General features: G+C 39.7%; 1 protein-coding gene across 2 annotated transcripts in view; it reads right to left on the bottom strand.

Annotated features, from left to right (window-relative positions):
- Fgf12 (fibroblast growth factor 12) overlaps nt 1–24,290 on the bottom strand; it is a 246,887-nt gene that overhangs the window by 199,056 nt on the left and 23,541 nt on the right. For both annotated transcript variants that reach the window (XM_027412929.2, XM_027412931.2), the window contains exon 2: nt 2,501–2,611. In XM_027412929.2, coding sequence (XP_027268730.1) covers nt 2,501–2,611 — 111 coding nt within the window. The remainder of the gene's footprint in view (nt 1–2,500; nt 2,612–24,290) is intronic.

The following is a 24,290-nucleotide window of genomic DNA, read 5'->3' as shown; positions in this document are numbered from 1 at the left end:
ACACAAGGCCAGCATCCTCGATAAGAAAAGTCTTATAAATATATAGATTAATGATTGTGGTTGATAATTAAGACTGAGCTAGCAGATAAGAAATCCTAGACACTGGCCAGCAGCATTGCACCTAGTATAAGTCTCTGTGTGTTATTTGGGGGCCAATGTGGCTGCAGGGCTCGGGCAGCTGGAGGAAAGACTTATTAAGAGCAACAGTGAAGGATGTGAATGCTTGGATCCCACAATCTTTGCTACCCTCTGTCCTCTAGACAGAAACTGCTACACAGCTGGTTGGTCTCAGGCAGCGTCCTGTGCAACAGGGAGAGAATGGCTTTTTGGCTTGCTTAGAGATCGAATCTGTATTCATCAATTTATATAACTCTTTCATTTAATTGCTTTTAATGTTTGATGCTTTCTTACTTATATAAAATGAGGTATGTCCATACAACTTTCTCTTATCTCTGCCCCAATCCTTCTGGTCCCCTTTTTCTTCCCAACTGGTCCCACTTCCTACTTCTCCGCCCTTTTTGTATGTCTCTCTTGTGATCATGGCTGCTATATGCTAATGTTTACCATGGCCTTTTCACATCTGGAAGACAATATTTTAAAGAACTCCTGTAGCTTTCTCAGTTCTGTCACCTCCTCTCCCAAAATGTCCCCAGGGACTCAGGATGGATTTTATAAGTTGACAGAAAATGCAGCTACAGTTATTCCTACCTCTAGTTACTTCTTGTGTTTTTTGGGGGGAGGGTGGTTTTTGGTTTTTTGTTTTGTTTTGTTTTGTTTTTTGTTTTTTTGTTTTTTTCTAAACAGGGTTTCTCTGTAGGTTTGGAGACTGTCCTTGACCTCTTTGAAGACCAGGCTGGGTTTGAACTCACAGAGATCTGCCTGCCTCTGCCTCCTGAGTGCTGGGTTAAAGGAGTGTACCACCAACGTCTGGTGTTAATTCTTATGTTAAACATGAAACTGAGATCTAAAGATACCTCACAATTAACACAAGTGACACAGCTATGCAGTTCCCTGCCTCAGTTTTTAAGTGTGGCCTTCCCAATCGGACATTCAAATGCAGATGCAATAGAAGACAGTTACATACAGGGTGTGTGGGCTCTTCATTCTTCTTGCCTGAATTGAAAACTTGAACCACTTAGAGAAAGCATTCATAGAAACACAAATTAACAGTGCAAACCACAATAAAGCAATCAACGACTTTGCCAAAAAGTGAGAGAAAAGTGGAACGGGATTCTCTATAATAAGATCTTTTCTTTATTGTAATTCATATTTTGTAATGTACAATATTAAGTAAACAAAGAAAACTTAAAAGGGGTGGACAGGAACGTCTCAGTGCTTTAAGAGTTTTAAGTCCTGCCTCAAATGCTATTGTTAATTTAAGAGTTGCAACATCATAAAATGTCTAGCTTCCTAAATTATCCTTTGAAGCGTGAGAGGTTGTCAATCTGACAAAATCACTTTAATCAGAATCACAAACCATCCTAAAGCTATTTTATGGACATTTACTCTGTGTCTCTGATTCTTTTTTTTATTTTCGGAGGCAAAGGCTCATGTAGCCCAGGCTTCTCTTAAAGGCAGTATAAAACCTAGTATGATAGTGAACTTTTGACCTTCGTGCATTTCCTCTCTAAAGCTCCATTATACTCAAACACCTACCACACCGGGTTCATTCACTGTAATCTAACACTACAGATCTAGCAATAAACATGGACAAAATTATAAAAAAAAATGACACCCTGAGCTACTTTATGACCAGGAATTTACCCTGAGGCATCTGTATGATTTTAGATACATTGAAAATTATGAGAGCTATTCTTTTAGCCTCTGAAGCATTCGTATTTGTTGTTTTCAAAATACAAATAAATTCTCTCATGCCTTGATGTATTGTATTTCCGTTTTTAACTTGTCAACACTAATGACTATTTCTGGGAGATTTTTAAATAATCTTCAATATTTGCAACTTTTATTTCAGGACTTCTTAGAGTTCATGTTAGACCTACCAGTCTTTATTAAACTATTCCTATTACATATACTGTGATTCATCATAATGATACTCAAATTTTATCCTTAACCAAAAGGAAATAACATACATATGTGTTCAGTGTTTGCCTGTAGAAGTAATGTTTTCTATAAACAAATAGCCTGTGAGAATTATAATTTGTTCATCACTTGGGTCTAAGATTTAAATACTACCTTATGTTGGAAGGTCTATATTATTGCTATGAGGGCTTAGCTCCTCCACAAAAACCAATTCAGTAGGAAGACATCTTCATCTAATGACCACTGGAAATCTTTCAAGTGTCCAACCTTCTCATTGAATACATAGCTCCTCTGATATAGTATTGCTTTATTTTCTATAAAGAATAAGAGAATAATGCTGCAAGAAGGATAAAGGGGGGAAGACTAGCTCACTAATCATCAAATAGTCCAAAAGGCAGCATGGCTAGGTTGGGCCACATATTCAATTTGCACTGCATTGCAAGTAGCTGGTGTTTCTTACTGTAGTCGCTGTTTTCGTCCTTGGTCCCATCAATGGTACCATCTGGATGCATCTGCAGGAAATATCCCTGCTGGCTGAATAACCTTGTCACAATCCCTTTCAGCTGGGGTTCTGCAAAACAAGATGAAATAATTATTCGCTTTTTTATTTTGTTTATAAAATGCACACTTGCAAGTTGTTAAATGCATTCTATAAGTAAATGCATAAATGCCCATGTCATAAATATTGAAATTAGCATTTGAAAGGGGGTCGTTTCTGAGTAATAGCTATGCCGTTCTTCCTCCTGTGGCAGAACCATAATACTTGGAAATAGTATGTCATGTGTAAATAAACATTAAAGCTACTTTTGGTCTGAAAACACAAACATGTTACAAAAGGAAGTATTCCCTCTTCTTCTACATATGCTGCCTTCCTGCAAGATGCTCCAAAGTTTATGACTATAACAAACAAACAAAAGTGCCATGATAACCCCTAAGTTCCCTGATGTTCTACCTAATTAGGATCTGGAAGACTTCTGATTTCTGTATGTCAGGTACCTGCCAGAAATGCCTGGACTTTGAAATTCTGGTCAAGTTCATCTGAAAAGAACTACAATTTTGAGCAAAACTATGAGAGAATGAGGCCCTCACAGTTACTAACCCTTCACCACAGAAGAGTCCAGCAAAACTAACTTCTTTCATACAAAGTAAAGCAGCAAACCTCAAGTCATAAACATTTTCTTAAAAAAAAAAAAACTAAACCATAAGTGATCTTCACTTTTAAGCATTTTACAGAATTAAAAAAAATCAAACTCCTTGGTATAATACATTTATAGTTCTGTACATCAGCTGATATAAATATTTACAGCATTTTCATGTGGTGGTGCCTATAGCAACAAAAGGATAGAGCCATCCTTTCAGCTCTAGTGCTGGATGAAAATTATCTTAGGCTATCCATAGCTCTAATTATTTCATAAGGAAGAACAGAGACTGCTCTCTTTGGTAGTAGAAACTGAGGCAAAGATGGAAACCACATAGAGGAAGTTAAGGATGAAGAATGGTGTTTGTGGAAGGACCGTCACTGAATTCGGGCCTGTCAGCCTTGATCTTTGTGTTTGTTCAGTCAACATCTGTTAGGAATACACTTTTTTTCTCCTGTCTGGGAATACATCAGGTAAATCGAGCACTTCAAAGGTACTTAGTTCTAACAGGAACCTTGCATGTGACTTGGTGACCATAACTGAGAATACAGGACAATGTGTATGACACCAAAGGTGTCCCAAGAAACAAAAGATACACTAAGAAAATTGAAAATGAGCAACAAGCAGTGAATATGGAACTGAATTGGAAACCAGAGATCCTGGTTAATAGCAATTTATTCACTTGAATTAAATTAAATGTTTTTCATTTGCAGATCTAAATTCCCTTATTGATACAATCCAGAAGTCAAACTAAGTGGGCCTTAGGTGGCTTCTATGATTTGCTTCTTGTCACATTGGAGTCCTCTACTCTTAGTGATGATTTGTCTTCCATGCTTGTACTCCATGAACCCAATGAACCCTACAAGCATACCATGGCTATGTCAGAGAAACACACAGCTACATAACAAACAACTGTGTCCATCTTCTATGAGGCTACAGAGCTTAGAAAAGACTTCTGGTATGGTCCACTCAGCTTCAGGTAGGCATGGGGTCTCTGTATCTTTTTGGCATACAGAGAAAAACAATATAACAGCAGCAGAAGCTCAGGTTTCTTATCTGGATTTAAAAAAAAATTCTACTCATACTGTAGCCACTGAGTACTTCAAATGAAAGTCCTGTAGGTGACTGTATGAACTAGAAAACTCTACAAATCTTTAAGTCCCAATTAGTGCATTTTTCAACTATGAAAATCAAAGAAGCTGAAGGGGTGAAGAAAGCATTTGCAAGCAAACTCCACACATCCTGGGTCTGTTGTGGTAAAAATACGGATTGAACTTGTGAAGGGACAATGTAAACAGCAAGCTGAGAAGAGACTGAGAGATAGAAAATGACAGAAGGAAAGGAACAATGTTTCTCAACCTGTGTCTTTCTGACAAGCTTCAGGTCACTTTAAGAAGTCCTGTCCTCTTTGGTAATGAGATGCATGGTGGCTTACTCATTAAAGCCTGCAAATTATTGTTTGTTTTCCTCCTGCTTCTCTTTCCACACCTGCAATTAAACACTGTTTTTTGCCATGGTGAAGTTATCCCCCTGTTGGGACGTTGGGAATTCAGGTTGGTAAGTTTTATTCAGAATAATGAGCACTAGACCTTTACACCACCTCCCTGTGCCAAGAGCAGTGAGAAGTTAAACCTGAATCTGAGTCTTAATTACCTGATCTAGAAACACAAGTTTCCTGGACCACAGCAATTTCCCAGGAGACCAGCACATCTATTGAGCATGCCCAGAGCCCAGTTCAGGCCATCTGTAGCACAGCACCCCATTCTGTTCTCTCAATCCCTACCAGCCTTTCTAGGCTCCTGTCACAAGTAGTCCCTCCAGAAAGGATGGCCAATGTGAGTGCCCTCACTGGTGGGGGGTGGGGGGAAGCACCTTGCTATATTTGAAAGAAATATGAACTACTAAGCCCACTTTGGGGCATATAAAGCATCCTGTTAATATGAAAAACATACACATTCCTTGTCAGTCTCTCATTAGGAACCTAAGAGATGAGGGGAAAAGCCTGTGCTATCCTCAGGGAGCACATAGGCTAACGCATGAAACATAAATTACACTAGTGTCAAGGGAGAGACTACTAAACAAGTGAAGCAATGTGGCATGATGTCCCCCAGAAGCAAGGACTAATTCTGTCTACATTAGACAAGAACACCACTGCCACTTGAGGAATGAACAGGGTCCCCTCCCCCAAGTACCTGTGTATTATTCACAAGTGCAGGAATGCACGTGCATATATGTGTACATGTTTTCACATTATGGAAGTGTGTGGGGTAGATGATAAACAGACAGACAGATAGATAGACAGATGATAGACAAAGAGACAGAAGGTAGTGAGGAGGTGAGAGGAAAAGTTCAAGGACTGCTCCATGGGCATCCCCTTCCTCCACCTTTTCTTGAAACAGGGACTCCCAGACTCCCTCAGGCCCTGCTAAGCAGGCTGGGTTGGCCAGCCAATGAGTTCCAGGAATCCACCTGTGTCTACCTCTCTGGTGCTGAGATTATGAGTGAATGCTACCAAACTCAGAATTTTCTACTCCGGCTTTGGAGCTGAGCCATCTCCACAGCCTATGAATAGAACGTCCATCTGAAAAGACAAAACAAATAACAAAACTAAAAGATGGACAGAGACATTCCAAACAGAAAACACAGCAATCAGACTCTGCCAATGAGTCCAGCACAGATGGAACACAGAGAGTAAGTTCTCAAAAACTGACATACAAGTTAGTGTGCCCAACAAGTGTTTACAGATCAAGAGCAAATTCAGTGAAATAGTGAAATTTAATAAGACATCGAAATAAATTTTATTAAATTCTTTATAATTTAAGAAACTTTTAGATTGAGAAATATTTTGTTGTTTTTTTTTAATTCTTCTGTTTTCTAGTGGCCAGATTATTTAATGGTGGTGGAGATAGTTTGTTATGTTTTGTGCTCTAAAACTGAGTGGCAGTGCTTCGAGCATTTCCCTCAAATCCATTTCCTCCTTTTCCTGGGCACCCAGCTCGACCATATGTCCTAGCCTCCCTTGCAATTAGGCTTGGCAGATGAAAGAGTGTCATATGGAATGTAAGTGGAAGTGATATGTGCCATTTTCAGGCCAAATCTTTCAAAAGCAAACATTCTCTTCCCCGTTCTCTCTGGATTAAGATGGCTAAGCCCTAGGGGATGCTGCAGCAATGGAATGGAAGAATGTCATGCCCTGAATAACCAGTAGAGAAGAGAAAATAGCTATCAGAAATACCCACCTTGGGCAATAAGGTAAGTAACAAACAAATTTCCATTGGCTCAGCGTGTGGCTTTCTTCTAATGAGAACAGTATGGAAAAGAAGGGATTTTACTGAAATATGACAAAACTCTACCACAGCCAAATGACAAGAAGATGCTGACAGTAATAAATCCTGGTGTTACCATATATACTTGGTATACCCACATGGCGTTTTACCTCTATGACTTTTCATCGAAAATGCATAGAGAGAAACACAAAGCAGATCTCAACCAACTGACACACGAAACACTTGGATTCAAACCCCTCAAAACTGTCAAGGTCATCCAGGAAAAGGAAACAGAAAATGCCAGAGACAAGACTAGAGGGGTACAAAGGTGAGTGATAACTAATGGAAAGTGGTATTTTGGACCTGAAAAGTCAAAACAGTGGGCTTAAAATGAGGAAAGCTAGGAGGCATGGTGGCACATGACTATGGTAGCAGAGCCTGGTGGTCTGAGGCAGGGGGATCACAAATGTTAGATGACTCTGCTTTTAAAAGAGGAAAGAAGGAATGAAATATGAATAAAAACAACGAGGGAAGGAAGGAGAAATGGATGAGGGTAAAGGAAGGAAGACAGGAATAATGTTTAGATTTCATTTCATCATAATGTATCACAGTTAATTCTTAATTGTAACAAATGTCTCAGAATAATGTAAGACCTTAATAAGGAAAATGGGTGCAGACCATACAGAAACTGTATTATCCTAACTTTTCAATCAAAAACTATTACAGAAATAATCAGGTGTAAGTGTGTATATCCATAATCCCAGCATTTGGAAAGTGGAATCAGGACGATCAGGAGTTCAAGGCCAGCCTCATAATGAATTAAAAAGCCAGCCTGAGCTCCATGAGACTGTCAAGCAAAAGGAAGAAAGAGAGAGAAAAGGAAGGAATGATGGGAGGGAGGGAGGAGGGCAAGAAGGAAGGAAGCTGAATCCTATTATCAAATACACAAATAGGTTATCACAGTAGAAATTACAGAAAATGAAGAAAGAAAAGCCTTAAGCAGCTGTGTGAGGACAGAGGTAAAAGGTAGACAGGATCCCATGTACATCACTATATCCTTTATGGTAACAAGTTGATTTCAAAAGAACTTTTGAATTCTGGGATATTCTGAGAAGATGACACTTGAAGAAACTTTCCAAATATTCCTGAAGGCTTGACAAGGGATGCCACCCAGCAGTTATCTCGGAGAACAGAGGAAACTGGAGCAGAGATGGAACATGAGAACCTGGTCACACAGTTTGGGATAAATAGCAGACTGCAGAAAACAAAATGTGTTTTAGAAATAGGAAGCCTATGTCATCTAATGCTTTCTGCATCACTTCCTGTTTTGCTCTTAGTGCTTTGAACAGTGTTTACACTACTGAAGCGCGGTCTGCCTAGCCCAGGCTGATCTCACACTGGAGTAATAAGACTGTCTCAGTTTCCATAGTGATAGGCTTACAGGTGTGAGTCCTCATGGGCAGATCTTACCTCATGTTCAAATACAAAGCTAACTATGCAACAAACAAACTGGGGCTCAGAACAAATTTCTGAGGTCACCCAATTGGCAGGCAGATGAGTGACCATCAAAACTCATTTTTCTATATAAACAGCACCCTCTATTTCCAAAGAGCAGACAATAGTGGGCAGGAGGAGCCAGAGGGCATCAAAAAAAAGCAAAGAGGATGGGGAAGAGAGCCAGGAAAGCAGGGCAAGGTGGAACTATGGAACAGGGCATTAGTTACTGGAGTCCCAGCTGGTCACTGGAAAGTAAAAGCAAAGAACATTTGACCCACAGAGTGGAAAGTTGTAAAAGTTTGTTTCTTAATGTCTCTAACAAAAACATCCTGTTGACCATATTTTATTTATTTCACTTCGGATCTATGAGCATTTGTTGAGAATAGGTACTCATGTGTAAGATTTGAGAATGAGGGTGGGGCAAAGAAATGAAGGACCCTGTGCATGCTTTGTGCATCCATGTTTTGATACGAAAATTAAGTTGTATTGAGATGGGACAAACTTGACAATTGTTCCTCTACCAATTAGCAAATATGCTTGCATGTAACCTCTACTCTAAAAATTGAAACAAAAAGAAATGTTTGACCATAGTGAAGACTCTGAAGGCCACTGGGGTCAGAGGCTTAGCATTTCTTCCAGCCTGCATCCCCAGTAGCACTCTCCTGTACTGTCCCAGTGATTTCGCTAAGCCTTGGTTTACCACTGACAGCAAGTGAATATGCCAATCTCTTCTCATCTTTCAGGGAAGATTACAGATGTTGGACGAGGGGCCTACACCACTCTCTAACACTTTTAGGTCTGTTGCTTTAAAAGGGCACAGGAAAACAGACCCATGTCCAGAAGAAAGCAAGCAAAGTCAAGAGGGTTTGAAGGGCTATTTTGTGTGAAGACTGGCTGAGTGAACAGTCTATGGGGATATCTGTTCACTGAAGAAGCAGGGAATTGGGGGATATCTGGATTGCCTCCATATTCTGGAAAGCAATAAGCAATAAGCAACCAATTTGGTGAGTACCTCCATAGGGGCCAGCGCTAGGGTGAGCAGAGCTATAGCTAAGCAGGCCAAAAGGATGCTCTGCAAATTTTCTTCAAAGAGAAGAGGTTGCCAAAGTAAAGAATGTTTTCTACCACCAGGCAGGAAGATGCAGGGAAACTACAGGTCAGAAGCCTGCGAAGGGCATTGGCCTCGGCATCTTAAAAGGATAAGATGTTCTGAGTGACAGTGCTTCTGGATCCTGATGCCACCAGAAAGTTTGGGATGAACCAGTGGCTGCTAAATACAATTTCCCTTCTCTGTTCTCTTAGCTTCTGGAAAAAAACTGTTTAGTCAGAATCTGAAAATGCAAAATTCTTTGATAAGGATAGTGCATGCTTGAGTACACACACACACACACACACACACACACACACACACACTCAATTGATGGTTTACAAGTGGGCCTGCTGTATTATGGCTTGATAGTGCCCACTTAAAAGAACTGAGATTGAAGAGGCTGTTAAATGAGTTTTGTCAAGTGTTTCTGGGGCCTTCTATCACTGCAGATTTCAAAATCACACTATGGGGGCTGGCGGTTATTCAAAAGAAGCAATAGTGTGACCAATCACAGCTAAAGGGTATAGATGAGGATATGTTTACAAATTATAGGTAGAAGTACCAGATAAATAAATCAGAAATGGAAGATAGTGTAACACTTGAAAAATAATAGAACTCATCTGGACACAATGGCAAAGTTACAGCCACACTGAGCTGGGGTTACTCATTAAAAACACATTTCTTTAGCTAAAGGAGAAGAAACTTGGAGGCCCCTCATCCACTACACAGTACACTGCAGTGAACAAAAGGAGCAGCTTCAAGAACTGAGGCATGTGGCTGAGTATGTGTCATGGCAGACTGGCAGGATATGTTCCAAAGCTTAGAGAGAGACACTTCCTGTCAGGAGTCCCTAGCCTCCTCATGAGTGAAACAAAGCAGTGGATGCAATCAGCAGTTACCGACCTATGGGACATGATGTCCCTACAAAGCATGAGTAATTAAAAGTATGTTCAAAATTTGTATATGAATCCATTGTCTCCTTCAACTAGTACTAATAGCACATTTCATTCAAACACAAACACACACACACACACACACACACACACACACACACACACACAATTAAGCACCAGATTTGATTTCCATGGGTTTGATTCCTGGAAAAATATGTATGTATGTATGTATGTATGTATGTATGCATGCATGCATATATTCTCAATATAATCAATTTTTAGCAGTTATTTGACATCATGAAACATGGAACTCAAGCTAAGAAGATGTCATCTCAATCAGCCCTATTTCACTGCTGGATCAAACAGAGGAGAAAATATGAAGCATACAGTGTAGTGAGAAATTGGGCAAAGAAACATATAAACGCATCCCCTCCCCACCCCCAAGCTAAAAAACAAACCCAGACTCTTGCAGTTGCTAGGCAAGTGCTCTACCAATGAACTAAATCCCCAACCCTGATAAATGCATCTTTAATTGAGATTTGGTAGATGTGCTGCAATCAAAAATTAAGACAATAGAAATGGACTTCACATACCAGGGAAGAATGTGCTATAATTAACATACACACCTGAGGGAAGAGCCAGAGAAAGTTACTATGGAATATCCCTGGACCACAAACAGTAAGAGCAAAGCATTTCTAAACTTAAAAAGCTTGGCCCTAATAAGGTCAGATTGGAGGCTCCCTGAAGAGTCAGCCTTCCTCTATGGAAAGAGTGCACAGACCACAGTCCTGTTACTGCCAATTTTGTTAGTCAACTTTACAGACATTCTTGGTCATCATTTTCCATGACTGCTTTTATACTCCAACCAGAGATGCACAATCACAACAATGATCTTCAAGTCTGCAAAGCAAGTCTGTTTACTATCAGCTCTGTGCAGAGAGTTTGCCAACATCTGCCTCACATCCCTTGTTTCTAAAACTCCCTTTGTCCTAAATTCAAGGCCTCTGCCTTCCTTCTAACCCTGGACTCCTCATCAGGAAGACCTCCCATGAGAGTCTTTCCTGGTGCACTGAAGTAAAATCCATCCTCTGTCTCAACATTCCCTCTTACACAGGGTAGCAGAGGACTCCCTGCAGGGCCACAGTCACTTGCTATCATCCCCCTCTTTAGAATAACTATGATCATCTCAAGGGCAAAAACTTCAAATCATTCAGTACTCTAGCCCTGTTCCGGCACAGTAACAGGCACCGGGCGAGTGGATAGTGTTCAAACATTTGAGTGAGTAAGTTATAGCTGGCATTTTCCATTGTCACCTGTGACTTTCAGAGGAGCTCATTTGTAAGAAAAAGCCGTTCACAGCCCTTAATAGGATGCCTCCAGCCTTCACACCGCACTGTCTGACAGGCATAGCAGCAGCCTCCGTAAACTGCACTGTCTCCAAAGCATGGAGCTGCCTCACACTTCAACAGAAATCAAGTGACCTTGAGGCAGGCTCTCCTTAACCTTCACGCCGCCTCACAGCTAAATGGAAAGAAACATCCTGCTTTTCAGGAGTGTCCTTTGGCTGAAGCAGTCTGAGCAAGGCAGAAAACTGACCAAGGATATAAGACCTCAATAGAGATGAGATTTTTGTAGTGAGCCAGTCTCATTCCTCATAGCATACCCCTCCCTCTCTTCCTCCAACACCCCTCCCTTTAATGTGCTCGTGAAAGTTTAAAATAACTCAAACACCATTTTACTGACTTCCGACAAACGTGAGGTGCCCGGTACAAAGATGAGCAAGAAGCATTTCCTGCCTCGAAGGCACCCATGGCTCATCAGGGAGGCACACACAACCAATCATTCCACCAGTGAACATGAAAAGTGCTGTCACACATAACAAATAAAATGCCACCGATTCACAGAGTGAAGAGGCTAATTTTACCAGGGATGGCGGGTTGTGAGACAAAAGGCAGTTAAGAAAGACTCTGAATAGGAAATCCCATTTTAGATAGCCTTGAATAGGTAAGAGGATTTTTGCTTCTGGCAGGAGCAAGCATGCACTTAATATGGTGAGAGACTCCAAAGGTAAATGGGTGTGGGGAGATAATTCAGGGGTTCACATATGGCTGGAGGGGACAGTGGGAAGAAAGAAAACGGGGTCCAGCACATCTCAAGGTCTGCAAACAATCCTAATGCTTTAAACAAGTTTCATTTCATCATTTAAATAAGAGATCGACATCATTTTTACTATGTGTCCTATATGTTCAAAAATTTAATCTGCATCTTCTATATATGTACATTTATTCATAGCCACATGCATGTATGCCTCTCCAAACTGTGTATGTGTGATGAGTCAAAGAACGCATTTTAAAATACATCAGCACTAGTCATAAAAACAAAATCTTTCCACATGCTGAAGGGCTACCCTGTTCCCCATTCTTCAAGGAGCACTGCATCAGGCCACAGAAAAAACTTAAGACTTAGCTTTTTTTTTTTTTTAGTTGGATAAAGTAAAGATGTTTTTATTGCTGTTGTTTTGTTTGTTTGAAGAAGGCTGCATTTGGGTACTGTGCCACGGTGGCCATGGCAGCCACAAAGGGGGTTATTCAATATCATAAGGACCCTAATGGAGGCAAAGACATCCACAAAGACCTGGGACAGTCATATTTATGTTTAAAGAGCCTGGGGATGGCAGATGTGAGGTCTCCCTCAGCTGCTGAAAGATGCCAAAGTTTCCCTCCCCAAGTTCAAATCCACCTCAGCTTCCAAGGGAGCCCGTGCATGAAGGAAGCTTAAGGAAGCCATTTCCAGCAAGAGAAATGATTTCTTCCTTCCTCGGGATCTGAGTTCAACCAGGGTAGTCTGATTATGGTAAGCTCACCGGGACATGGTTGCTTGGTTTTCTCCAGTGACCCCTCTAGAGAGGTAGACCTGGAATCAACATAATTTCGGGGATAGTTCACAGCTGATACTGAGGTTCTGGAGAACACAGGTTACAAAACAATACAAACCTGAAGATGACCCCAGGCTTAAGAGGTAAGATCTGAAAAGACCATGCAGGAAGATCTAATTCAAGGCTGTCTTTATAGGTGAAAAAGCAAACTACCAGGGAGAGGAGAAAACCATGATAGCTGCACATCCTGTATTCCCTGGAGTTGGGCTTCTCTAATCTGCATGGTGACCTCTTTGTCTTCTAGTCCTGAAAATGAAAAGTATCTTTCATATCTCCCCAAAGACCCTTGGGCTTTTCTCAAGCTGCCCATGCAGAATCCAGAAAGCTATTTCATTTGCTCAAGCACAAGCATACTTTGCTTCTTGTGTAATTGATATAATAACCAGGACCAACTTCTGAAGGCCTTCCTAGGGATTTAAGAGTACATATTATAGCACATAGCTAGGAGGCAGCCATGCTTATAAGGTTTATTAAGTTCTGACACAGTCCATACAAATATACCCATGGTTAGGACTACAAAACTGGGAAAAACCTGAGTTGCATGTAAATACAGCTAATGTCCCATATTCAGCACCACCAGGCACTTTCTGTGGATTGTAACATTGTATTCTTAGGGAAGTAATCACATAATGTGGATACTAACCCTGAGTATATATAACTGTATGTATTTTTAAAGAAACTGGGAAGGCTAGAAACTATAGCTAAGTCACGGGGTTAATAACAGCCAGGCACAGGCTTGCAAGATGATCTTGTCTCTGAACACATACATCTTCTTCTCACTAATCATGAATTGTCCTTCCAAGTGTAGTATGCCAGTTTAATCTCTCTTCTCCCTTAACTGCAATCAGCTTAGGAAAACTCCAAAGGAAAAGGCCAGAAGTAAATGGGAAACAGTAATCTGAAGTTGAAAACATCCTTTGGCCTCTTGGCACAAACAGAGTCAAATGAAAAAGGGATGAAGGAATATAGACACCTCTATGCACAAGGAAAGTGTTCTATAATTGGTCTAGAATAATCTGTTACTTGTTACTCTTAAACTTCTTTTTTTTTTCAAAGACACTTCTAGCACCAGAAATAAATGAGCAGTATGAAGTATCTGGGAGAGGCAACACTTAACAGTTGCCTGACATCACAGTTCCTTGTACAAACATGGAACCTCTCCCAGACCACCAAGCATTCCAAATGAGAAAGTCCAGAGAACTCCCTTACCCCAGATCCAAATTACCTATATGTAAAATGATACTGTGGCAAAACATGATTTTTGACTGTTACCTTTTTTATACCAAGATCTCCAGTAGACTGATAATAAAAACTTCCTAAAATACTCAGTGCAGAGAGCCATAGGATACCATCCATCAGCCCTGAGGATACATCCATCAGGCTCTACACTGGCAAGTTCAGAACAGGAAGTGTCCACAGAGGGATGCATGGGTCACAGGTTTGCAGACCTCTTGACTGATTCCAAATGCCATCTCTATTTCCAGCCTATCATAGGACATTGACCTCTTCACAATGCCTGTGTCCAACCACAATGCAATCAAGGTAACATTGTACCATGTAAATTGGCTAGTGCCACTCTCCTGTCAAAGCCCTTTAATAGCTTCCGCTTTCATTTATAGTAAAACAGCAAACCCTTACCATACCCTGGAGAACTTCATATCATCTGGCTCCTCCCACTGTCCCATCAGTGTCTCACTTGACTCTGCCTAAGTCTGTAGGTTCTCAGCACACGCCCTTCTCCCTCTTCAGACCTAGGCATCTCTGCTCCTGTGCTCCATTATGCCTGGGCTGACTTCTTCCTGAGGTAAATACTAGTCATGTCACAGATCTCTTGCTCAGTTTCCTGGTCTAAATTTACCTCCATATTCATTTTATATGTCAGCATAGTTTTCCCCCTTCTTTGCATGTATCCTAACAGATAGGTAGGTAATTTCTATGTATTCTTTAACATCTACTTCTACAGCTAGGCTGTAGCATCCAAAAGTGTATATAAGGAGGTGTTCAGTCTTGGACATCTCTTTCAGATGACTTTAGGGTTTAGCTGAAATAGACATGGTTAGGATGTGACATAGCAGATTATTGTATCTTTTTGTAACTTCACCTTTATGATTGTTAATTTTGGATACTTTACACTTTTAAGTTTTAATCTTCTTTTAGACGAAAGGGGGAATTGTAGGGAGACACCGTAACCACGCCTCTTAAGGGCTGGATGCAGGTGTGTCTGACCACGCCCATCAGGGTGTGGTCAAGGTGACATGGTAAAGGTTTAAAGAGTTAGCCAAGGCTCTCTTTTGTCTGCTCCTTTGGCACACTCTTGTTTCCTGTGGGTTGGCATTTACTTATTAAAGATATCCTGACTATTACGAGCTACGTATTAGTTATTCATCGTAATACATAAGAGTGAGTGAAATCTTGTTAGTTTTAAGCCCTCAGAATATGCCCAGTACTTAACTAAATGGTTACCCACACTATTTAGTAAGCAAAGTTCCTTAATCAACTGATGGATCTCTTCTCTCTGGGCTTCAGGTTCCATCTATAAGATGATAGAACTGGGAAAGTTCAGTTGCTGCAAAGATAGGATCCAAGAAACACAAAAATTCAAACATAGAAACAGATGCACGAAAGCTATTTGTAGCAAGGTAGAAGTGAAAGTGGAGAAAATGTTTTTAATAGATGAACATCCTTCAGCACTGTAAGTTAGTAAAGACTTAAAACTTTCCAATTGCATTATAAGTGCTACACACTGAGTGGGTGTAAGCAACTGATTTTTTGATAATACAGCACACAGAAAGGAACTGAAAATATTTATCAATGTGAACAGCACACAAGATATAGACGTGTATGGCATGCTATATCCCACATACTCCGGGAAAGCTCCCAGGAACAAGTCCAACATAGGTCCAAGCAACTGCCACTGTGACTGCAAACTTAGAACCATGACATGCACTGTAAGATCCCATGAAGAAACGATGCTCTTTGGAGTTGCTGCTCCAGCTGCAGGTAATCTGGGGCTAAGAGCTCACTACTCTCATGGCAAACTGAAAGGAGCACAGATTTACTGGAGGACAGCTGTTGAATCTTCTCAGCCCAGAGGTGGAGGACAGTGAGCCTTTACCACTCATAATCTATTTTTAAAATTATAAGCACTTTTGTGCCTTTATGGTACATACCCCCACAAAGAACTATAAACAAGAACCAGAGAGACAACTCTGCATTCAGCAGCACTTACTGGCCTTGCAGAAGACCTGCATTCAGTTCCCAATACCCACACTGTGGCTCATAACCATCTGCAACTTCAGTTCGAGGCAATCTAATGCCCTCTCCGGCCTTCACGGGCCAGGCTCCTGCACACATGTGGTACACATACCACAATCACACACTCACATATACATAAAATAAATACATATTTTTAAAAGGACAAAGACATTAAAATATAGGTTGAATTTTATGTTTCACAGAATCAAAACTAGACAAGCAAAAATATTATTTCATATTTTAAAACTTGCTTTTTGCTCATTCAAAAGAAAATTGGTTGTATTTTAGAATGTTAGATGTCTTCCCCCCAAAATCAAGAAGCTGCTTATAAGTGTGTATCCACACAGTCAGTTCTGCATATAGATCTTCCTAGTTGTCATAAATGGAAAATCAATTAGCTAGAACGCTCATGGAATCTTTTCCTTTAATTATGATATTGACTGTCTAACCCTTTCTTGATGTGCCATGCAAAAATTTGATCTGTGATTGTCGTATATATTTTCTGAGGATTAGCTTAATTTTAATTTTCAGATTTAATCTTGCCTATCTACCAACTATTTTCTTTCCCTAAACTCTGTTTTATCATGAACCATTTTTGGTATGTGGAAAATGTACAGCTAACAAAGAAGGAAGTCCTGAAGCTACCACATTCCATAAGTAAAGGGTGGTAAGACTATGGGCTTAGTGTGGCCTCATGGTCTAGAAAGCAGGTTCCCACTCTCATTGCCTCGCAGATATCCATTCAGTACATACAAATCATCAAACACCAGCATGTTTTATGATTGCTTTAAACTATTTTCCAGAATCCAAACATCACAGGCATCCCCTTAATGCCATTACTTCCCTAACCAGAACTGACCATGTTTCTGAATTTGTAGTGTAGCTTTCCAGTTTCTGTTGCTTTATTCCCTCTGCCCACAAATGGTGCCTAGTGCAATTTTGTCTATTGCACATTTTTACACAAAAAGTACACATATCATCCAATGAAAATTCCTCCAAGCATTTTGCATTTTTTGTAATCTGATTGACATATGTATATATTACATCTCAGCTTGTGTTTTCTATTCCTCGTGTACTTCTTGATTTTATAATCCTTGTTTCTTCATTCAAATTGATCTTCCCCTTGTTTTACCTCCAGCATTTTTTCTTATCACAATTTGGAAATCACAGTATGATTTCTGTATCTCTCTGTTTCTGTCTCTTTCTCTGTGTGTGTGCGGGTGTGGTGGTGTGTGGTGTGTATGTTTAAGATACTCCAGAATAGCAGAGATTGGCCTCCAATTCACTAAGTAGCCAAAGACAGTCTTAAACTAACTTCTTATCCCCCTGCCTCTCTACCTTTGAAGTGCTAATGTTGCCAGTGTGCACTACCCACACTTGGTTATCCTTTCATAGTTATGTGAATTTCTAATTTAACAAGTCCAAGTGTAACTGCTGTCACTCAGTTCCTACCAAATACAAAATAGTTAAAATTCTAGGAGTCCACAATTGCAGTCTCAGATTGTTTTAAAGCCCCAAACTTGTCGTAAGATCTTTTTCAGTATTTACTATAGTTTTACCAATATTCTTACTTTTATATTCTCTGTTGCTCCTTTCAAGCCCTTTCCCCAGATCAGTTCCCTCCTTTTGAAATATAAATGAAGGTGCAGAAATAGGAAAGATTTCTTAGTATTTGCCACTATAGTGTCCTACTCCTCTCTCCCTCTCTCCCTCCCTCCCTGTCTCCCTCCCTGCCTCCATCCATCCATCCCTCACTCTCTCTTCCCCCTCTCTCCATCCCCCTCTCCTTCCCTTCTTGTCTTCCTCCTTCCTTCTCTTTACCTGTAGTTAACTGAATATGCAACATATAAAGAGTGCATATGTTCTCTCAGCATCCTGAGAATACGATCCCATATTCTCATAGAAACTCTTATCACTGGTGCTAAGAGTTTACCCTTCATTTGTATCATTTGTCATTTTCTCTCTGGTTGTTTTTGAAATAGTTGTGCTTGCATCATGTGACTTTGCCACAGTATTTGCATTTCTGGATTTTCTTAAGATGCTGCACAATAGAAAGAGGTGATGTGAACTTTTGAGTTTTGCAACTTCATTTTTAATCTCTTTGGTTATAGATAATGTAGCGTTGAATTCCTCTCAGTACTCCTGTGTCTTGCAGATTGGAGCCTCTTTTTCCATGCACCCTTTGCCTTAAGATCTCACTCAGTGTTTTTCACTCAAATGTTAATCTTTCAGGGAAGCGTTCTGAGTGACTTATCTGATTTCATTTCAAATTCAATCATTTTTCTCTTCTATTGTATATAGTCTACTTCTGAATACAGGCATAGATATTTCTTTTCTAATGTAATTACCACATTTTAATTCTTAATGCCTATCTTGTTTTCCACATTGTCCTCTGATTTCTACTTGTCTAGTGCCTTAGGCTTCCTTCAATTAATAAACATTTCAAATATGCTTATGGTGAATTTACCTCATATTTGCCTAGTGGTTAGAGCTTAAGGATTTATTTGCTGCATGGTTTCAGTTTTTTGACCATAATATTTTCTGCCATACACTGAAAATTTCATTTGATAATTTCACATGCTATACCTTATGCATTTCTCCAGTTGGAGAGAAGTTCTTTTTATGGAACCTCTCTGACTGTAACTGGAGTTAGAAAGGGACTTCACATGGGAAGTGGTCCAATGACCCAGTGGTCCAGCAACACAGTCTATCCAACTTCCTAGGTGGGCATCAATTCCTTTTCAATTTTATTTTGGAGGTAGGAAGTTTTCCCCAGTCACCCTTCCTCAGAATGGACCAAAGTCTCTGGAAAAGTCTCTGTCTGGCAATCACAGACCCAAGGCCTTGTGAGAGCATGAGGCTCACCACAAAGTCCAAGTTATAATGTCTAAATCTAGATCTGCTTAGTCCCCATGAAGCTTACAAACCATTTCCTGTTCATCTATGCACCTACAAATTTGCTCTTCATTTTTTGGCACCTGCAGAGTTTCCCCGGTTCATTTTGAGCTGTGCTGTGCATTTTAATTGTTGTTGTTGTGGTAGTCCTCCTACGGATGTATCTATTTTAAGTGAGAGGCAGAGGCCTTTTATAACAACTCACATTAGAATAGTCAAAGTATTATCATTTCACCACCAATGTTTCTTACACTTCCTGCATCTAACAATGACACACTGTGAGACTAACATGAAAAACAATGTAAATGAAAGATGCCTGGAATGACTGGGATATACACCCATCCTATCCCACCTAAGTATTCAGCAACTGCAAGAATAATGGAACCAATCTCTATGCAAGGATCTTGGAACACAGCAGGAAACCCCAAGTTATTTGTTCCTGAACTTTTAACCTTAAAATATTTTAAATCTTCTATTCTGTAGCTTAAGGAGATTCATAATTTTTATGGGTTTTTTTTTTTTTTTAGACAGGTTTCTCTATGTAGCTTTGTAGACCAGGCTGGCCTTAAACTCACAGAGATCTGCCTGCCTCTGCCTCCCAAGTGCTGGCGTGCACCACCACCACCCGGCAGAGATTCAGATTTAAACAGATATTTTCCCTCGGGGACTAGAAACCACTCATCAGAAACTTGCTGCTATTCCCCACCCTTATTTCACCAGGGAGGGCATGGAGCACCTGCATAGAAGAAAAGATTTCTGAGATGCATTTCAAGGTCACTAGCTATCAATCAGACCCCTTTAAACTACCACAGTAGTTTTCTTAAAACTGTAAATATATAAGCTCAACTATGTTTGCAGCCATGAATCTAAATAGCTAAACTTTAGGTTGTTAATTACCATAATTCAGTTCATTTACACTGAAGACTTAAAGATTGTCTTGGGTTCTATCGACTTTCTAAAAGCAATGGAATGAGGGTTAGTTTTCTTCATTTCAGTAGAAAGCTCTTTAGGAGTATTCTCTAGAAAGTTTACACTTTGAATTAAGAAAAAACCACTGATTTATACCATCTGACTTAATTCTCAACAGTACATGCCTACTTTTCCAAAGGACCATGTATACCAGAAGACTGCTTCCTAAATTTGTCAAGGTACATAAAAGGGAAAGTATCTACAGGATAACCAAACATGTCGGGATTGTCTCTTAGAGTGGGACAGGGTGTACTGGAAAGTCTCTGTATCTTCTACTTAGTTTTGCCACGAACCTGTAACTCCTGAGGAAAATGGGTATACAAATGTCCTACTGCGCTCTGACACCACAGTAATGAAGGAAGTAATGTAAGAACATGAAGGACACTTCCAAAGGTCTAAGTTCTCTCAGAAGTCAGCAAAGCTATGGAATTTACAAAACACCAGCCTTCTAGAACACATGGAAACCCCCTACCTCTTTCCCTCTCTCATCCCCTCGTTCATCCCCCGAACACAATGATTGTCAGTTCTCTCCCTATATTTCACATACTTAGGAATGCTATCTTGTTAACCAGTCTTACATATTAATTTCTGGTGAGGACACTTTGGAACAGATAAAGTCTCACAAGAACTTAAGAGAAACATTTCTATGATGACTGGGAGGGGGCAGAAAGCTTAATCTGTGATCCCAGCTCCATCATGTCTATATTTCCCTTCATGACTCAGTCTTTTCATCTAAGGTAAAAAGAGTTTCATTACTGAGTTTTTTTCTTTCTCTTTTTAGATCCTCATCCTATGGTTTTAAAACATACTGTGATTAGGGATAAGGCATTAACTTACTGTTTTATTACATATTACTTATCTGATGTCATAAAATACCCAGATCAGAGCAAGCCCCACCACCACAGAACTACATAACAAAAATGTTTTATACCTTAGTGCTTGGGGGAGAGTGTGGTGTTTCCAGAAATTAATAACAAGATTTAAATGGAAGGCTGTGCCAGAAATCTCAAAGAACTCTAAATCAGTTCCAACTTTAAGCTATAATAATTAATATCCACTAATAATTAAGTGAGTGATGTGTAGCCTCAGTTCCAGGTGCGTAAGCAACACTTTCTTGGCTCATTATTAAGAATTACAATAGCTGGTGTAGCAGACAGTGCTTTTGGTGAAGCATATTTCATCTGTTTGCCTAATGGACTGGCATCTTTTTGGAATTTAGTGTTCTAGAACTTAGTATCAATGGTAGGATAATTTATAACCAATTTCAAAATTCTCTCTCACATTGGCAAAAGATTCAGGATATTTCAAAGCTTAACAGTCTCCCAACTCTCTTGCATGCTTATGTGAAAACACCAACCTTCATTTAAGGATTTAGCATAAGAAATACAGATGGTGGCTATTAGATCATGGGTAGTCACAAGAGAAAACACATAATCTAAGCCAGAAACATTATGAAAAGGTGGTGGCAATGGTGTTATTTGAAAAATAGCATTCATGTGCAAACAGTCTACTTATGACAGATCATAAAAACAACTCAGGAAAAACGAGGCCCTGGTTGATCCATAAGCAGGAAAGCCAATCATCTTAGACTTCTCCGCACATCAATGCTGACAGCAGTTGTTATTTCACTTTGCCACAGCAGTTTTCCTCACTCCTGGGATCTGGTAGCAAGAGAAAGAATGCCACATTCTTTTTCAAGGTGAGTGCTATTGCAGTGCAATACATTTAGGAGTCATTAAATGTTTCAGGTTGTCACATTTAGAGAACAGAAGATAGGGAGGTGAAATCACTCAACATGGTGGTTTGAAAGAAAATGGCCCCCAAGGGGAGTGGCACTATTAGGAGGTGTGGCTTTGTTGGAATGGGTGTGGCCTTGTTGGAGGAAGCCTATCACTGTGGGGGCAGACTTTGAGGTCTAAGATGCTGAAGATGCCACCCAGTATGGTAGTCTACTTCCTGTTGCCTGCATATCAACATGTATCAGCTCCTCCTTCCCCAGCACCATGTCTGCCTGCACACCACCATTTCCTACCATGATGATAATGGACTGAACCTCTGAAACTATAAGCTGACACCTCAACTAAGGGTTTTGCTTCATAAGAGTTACCACGGTTGTGGTGTCTCTTCACTTTAATAGAAATCCTAACTAAGACACTCAACAATATATTTTATTTAACATATACATCAGAAGTATGCAGCCAATATGCTTTATACTCATTTTTCACACTATTGTCAAAATCTACTGTGTAGGTTATAATTACAGCATATCTCACTTTGAACAAACCACTTTCAAATGTTCAAAAGCCACATGTAGCTAGTGGCTACAACATTAAAAAGCACAGTCTGAGTTGGTTGTATATTATGACAGTTGCATTGTTTTCCAAACAGCACTGAAATGAATGCTTTCCAAAGCAATACTTATTTCAATGACTTATAATGTGGTTACAGAGAAGATACAAGTAACAAAGTACCACATACTTTATTTTTAATTTTGCAAATTTTCTTTCAAGATAAAGTTTCTCTAAGTAGCCCTGGATGTCCTGGAACTCACCCTGTAAATCAGGCTGGTCTGGAACTCAGAGATCTGCCTGACTCTGCCTCCCAAGTGCTGGGATTAAAGGCGTGTGCCACCACTGCCTGGTCCCTATATGTTCTCACCAATGCATACCAAAATTAGGTGAAAGACCAAAACTATGCACTGAGCATGCTTTCTCACATTCCTCTTAAACTGACCTTTCCTCCCCTAGTATTCTGTCCTTGATCCTGTGCCAAGGGATACAAGTGTAAATATGAGAGCTTTGGCCAGTGGCCTGCTGAAATCGACCTTCTAGGGGAAAGGATAGAAAGCAATAATTGGACAATTAATTAACTGTAAATACAAGAAGAGCTCTGAAAGAATGCTGGAACTGACCTCTAATGGAAAATGGCTGCTTCTAGAACATAAAAGCAGATAGGTCCAGAAGAATAAATAGGGACCAGTTCAGTGGACTGTGGATGGATGAGTGGAAATGTTGGAACTGAGGAAGGATAACATTCCTCACAAGGTCAAAGACAAGAGAAAAACATTCAAAGGCAGAAAGGGTTTTGGTGAGCTGAAACATTGAAAATATGGCTGGAGTTTAGAGAATGAGAGTGAAAAGTGACCTAAGAGGATAAACGATGCAGGGTGGGGGAGGCTAAAGAATCAGAAACACAAAAATGGGAGCTAGGGCAACACAGGTTTATTGCATTAGTACATTAGAGCAAAGGTTCATCTACATCCAGGCTGGCCACCTCTATGTTAGTCTTGCCAGCACAGCAGAACTTGAAATACACAGCCGTGAAACCTGAAATGGTACAATACAAACAGTCTTCGACTTTTTCCACCATTTGTCCAAAACTAACAGCCATCCTTTTCTTACCAATCATTCATGCGTTCAATAATAAAACAAAGTATAAAAACCCCTAAAACAAACCAGGTAATTTAACCAAGCAAAGGTAATTCCCTCCCTTAGTATTACTAATATAAGGCCAATAGTTGATCAAAAGAGGTTTGCTACAAGTGAATTATATTTCTTGCGTTGTGGTGGTTTGAATGAGAATAGCCACCATGGGCTATTAAATTGGAATGCTTGATCTCCAGTTGGGTGTTTGTGGAGGGTTTAGGAGATATGGCCTAGCTGGAGGAAGTGTGTCATCAAGGGTAGGCTTTGTGTCTTCAAAAGACTTGCAAAATTTTGAATTAGCTCTCTCTGTCTACCACTGGTAGATCATGATGTTGAACTCTGAACTATTCCTGCCACCATGCCATTGTCCCACATCACAGACTCTAACCCTCTGAAACCATAGGCCAATTACATTCTTTCTTTTATAAGTTGCCTTAAACATGGCATTTTGTCACACTAATAGAAAAGTAACTACCGTAGCATTATTATTTGTAGTTTGTAATTCAATATGATTGAATTATTTCTTTTAAATAGTGAAATATATAATTATTAAGATAGAAAAACATTATATATATATTCATTACAATTGAATTATTTCTTTTTAATAGTAAAATATATAATTATTAAGATAGAAAAACCATTATATATATATATATATATATATATATTATAATTGGAATTTATAAAAACTATTCTAAAGAAAGACTATATTACAGATTCTTATTTTTGTGCAAAGTAATGAAATGTAACAGAAAAGTTTTAGAATAAAAATACCCCACCTAACCTGTATTGTGAAAAAACACCATAGAGAATTCTAGAGAGAGCCCAGATGGGAGGATAGACAAGAAGGCAAGTAAGAAAGTTGTTACGATAAATCTTTCCTCCA

This window comes from Cricetulus griseus, chromosome 4, assembly GCF_003668045.3.
Source record: "Cricetulus griseus strain 17A/GY chromosome 4, alternate assembly CriGri-PICRH-1.0, whole genome shotgun sequence".
Classification (NCBI taxonomy): domain Eukaryota; kingdom Metazoa; phylum Chordata; class Mammalia; order Rodentia; family Cricetidae; genus Cricetulus; species Cricetulus griseus.
Note: the sequence above shows the minus strand (reverse complement) of the source record. Positions and strands in the feature narration are given on the sequence as shown.